Consider the following 3,178-nt stretch of genomic DNA (forward strand, 5'->3'; position numbering starts at 1 on the left):
TCCTGGTATAAATCCCACCTGATCACAATGAATAACCCTAGTGATCACTTGCTGGAGTCTTTTTGCTAATATTCTATTTAAGATTTTTGCATCTATTTTCATTAGGGAATTTAGACTATAATTTTCTTTCTCTGTTTTTGACCTGCTTGGCTTTTGTATCAGTACCATATTTGTGTCATAAAAGGAATTTGGTAGAACTCCTTTTCTTATTATGTCAAATAGTGTGTATATTATTGGGGTTAGTTGTTCTTTGAATGTTTGACAGAATTCACTTGTAAATTGTGAACTTTAGATTGTTCTACCCTACCTCGTCTAACAAAAACAGGAATGTCTACACCTATACTTAAGGATTAAGTATTTAGAAGGATGGCCTATGACAGACATGTGCTAGCAAATGACAAATCAGAAACAACTGACAGACCCCTGGGCTGTCCTAAGTCAAGCTTAAGTTACAATTGGTACATGTGAGACACGGGAAAGTGATGTAAAAATCATCTATACATTTCACATCACTTCCTCTCTCCAGCCTCTTTCTGCAGAGAGGTGGCTCTGGTGGCAGCTTGCTGTGCATTTCAGCATCTTGACATAGTGGCAGTTCAAGCGGAAGATGGAGGAGGAGGAGGAGGAGCGGCGGCGGCAGCGGCAGCAGCAGCAGAGTCCAGATGAGCCGCCGCCGCCCCCGGGGGCCGCCGCCGCCCCTACATCCGCCGGCGGCGGCGAGCCGAAGAAGAGGAGCGGGCCCGGCCCTGCGGCGCTCAGCTTTGTGGGCAAGCGGAGAGGCGGGAACAAGCTAGCCCTCAAGACAGGAATAGTAGCCAAGAAGCAGAAGACCGAGGATGAGGTTATGACAAGTAAAGGAGATGCTTGGGCCAAGTACATGGCGGAAGTGAAAAAATACAAGGCACATCAGTGCAGTGATGATGACAAAACCCGGCCCCTGGTGAAATAACTCTTTCCGCCAAGGACTTTCTGCATTGTACATACTTATTTAACGCAGCAAAAGAACAATAGCATTTTCACCAAGGACTCAAAAACAGAAGACAAACTTGTAGCTTTCTGAACTGCAGAGAGGTGGCTCTGGTGGCAGCTTGCTGTGCATTTCAGCATCTTGACATAGTGGCAGCTATAGTCTGGTGTTGGCAGTGAGTTTTCCTTGATACTATACTGGGAGAAGCTTAGTAGCCTAGTTCAGGTGAGACATCTTCACTGAGGTCTCTCAGAGATTAGGCTGATTCTTTTCTACTTTACCTTCCAAACACTATCCTCTTAGAAAAGCCTCTAATATTCTTCCAAGACCATGTGGTGAATGTCTTTGAACTCCCCCTTGCACAAGTCAGGCTGGACAAGTCCTATACCCTATTTCTTTCTTCTTCTTAATTCATTCCCTTTTTATTAATTAAAATTGCCATTAATTACCAAATTGACTTAGGTATTTTATTTAGGATTTTTTTCTGGAGACCAAATTAATTTAGATTAGGTTACAACCCTAAAATTATCCTTACAGTCTCCATCAGGCACTGGAGATTTTTTCTTGAGACATTCTTTGATGGTTCAATATCTTTTTCTATTACAAGATTATTATCTCTTCTCTTAATCTAAGCAATTCATATTTTTGTAAATATTCATATCACCTACATTGACGTATTTGTTGCCAAATAATTGGGCAAAATAGTTTTTTAATAATTGCCTTAATTGCCTCTTCATTACAGGTGAGGTCTCCCTTTTCATTTTTGATACTGTTAATTTGGTTTTCTTATTTCCTTTTTTAAATTAGATGGATCATTACTTATTCTATTTTATTTGTTTTTTTTTTTCAAAATACCAGCTTCTAGTCTTATTTGTTAATTCAATAGTACTTTCACCTTCAATTTTATTAATTTCTGCTTTAATTTTTTTGGATCACTAATTTAGTTTTCTGAGGGGATTTTTAATTTGTGTACTCTCAAGTTTTTTTTCATTTGCATGTCAAATTTGTTGACCTTAGCCCTCCATAATTTGTTAATATAAGAACTCAAGGATATAAATTTCCCCCTGAGTATTGTTTTTGCTGCATCCCATAAATTTGGAAAGGAAGTTTCATCATTGTCATTTTCTTTAATGAAATTATTAATTGTTTCTATGATTTGTTCTTTAATTAACTGATTTTGGAGAATCATATTGTTTAATTTGGTACATATATGTTTATTACTGATATTTCCTCATTGTTTATACTGCCTTTTATCAGGATGGATTTACCTTCCGTATCCCTTTTAATCATATCTATTTTTACTTTAACTTTGTCAGGTATCATGATTGCAACTCCTTCCTTCTTTCTATCAGTTGAGGCTCAATAGATTTTATATCAACCATTAATTTTAACCTTGTCCATGTCTACCTACCTCATGTGTATTTCTTGTAGACCACATATGGTAGGATTTTGGATTCTAATCCACTCTGCTATTTGTTTTCATTTTATGGGTGAGTTCATCCCATTCATGTTCAAAGTCATTATTGCCACTTGTGTATTCCCCAATGTTGTGATATCCTCTCCTAGTTCTGCCCTTTCTTCTTTCACTATAGCATCTTAAACCAGTGGTTTGCTTTTAATCATTCCCCTATTCCCCACCCTTATTTTACTTCCCTTTCTGCCCCAGATCTTTTTTGTTCCCTTCTTTTTTAGGGTCAGTTAAGTTCCCTCCCCCTCTTTATTTCCCTTCCTTTTTCAACTCCTTCCCCCATTTGCATTAGTTTTTTCCCTTCTCACATTTCCTGTAGGGTAAGATAGAATTTGATACCCCCAATGGATCTAGATGCTCTTCCCTCTCAGAACTGATTCCACTGAGAGTAATGTTTAAGTATTACTCATTAGCACTCTCTTCCTCTCCCCCTCCCATGGACCTCTTTGTATAATAGGGATTGTCCTATTTATCTTAAGTCTTCAAGTTTCTCATGGTACCATCTTTTATTCCCGTCCTCCTTTTCTTTTTTTGGGGGGGGTATCATCTTAGACCACTTATTACCCCAATATCTACTTATTAATGATTCTTCTAATTACTATAATACTGAATATAGTTTTTGAGTTACAAATAATATTTTCCATATATTAATAAGAGCAATTTGATCTTATTAAAGCCCTTAAAGAAGAAAATTTAAATATTTTTTTCTTTCCTCTCTCATTGTCATTTACTTTTCCATGTTT

The 3,178-nt window shown here is 37.4% G+C and overlaps 1 protein-coding gene across 1 annotated transcript; it reads left to right on the plus strand.

The window, feature by feature from the left end:
• The first annotated feature begins 592 nt into the window (after positions 1-592).
• On the plus strand, positions 593-1,077 carry LOC100011454 (telomerase RNA component interacting RNase-like). The gene has a single exon (XM_016422819.2). The coding sequence runs from the start codon at positions 608-610 to the stop codon at positions 947-949; it is 342 nt and encodes a 113-aa protein (XP_016278305.2). The 5' UTR covers positions 593-607; the 3' UTR covers positions 950-1,077.
• Positions 1,078-3,178: the final 2,101 nt, after the last annotated feature.

This window comes from Monodelphis domestica, chromosome 6 (genome assembly GCF_027887165.1).
Source record: "Monodelphis domestica isolate mMonDom1 chromosome 6, mMonDom1.pri, whole genome shotgun sequence".
Lineage (NCBI taxonomy): Eukaryota > Metazoa > Chordata > Mammalia > Didelphimorphia > Didelphidae > Monodelphis > Monodelphis domestica.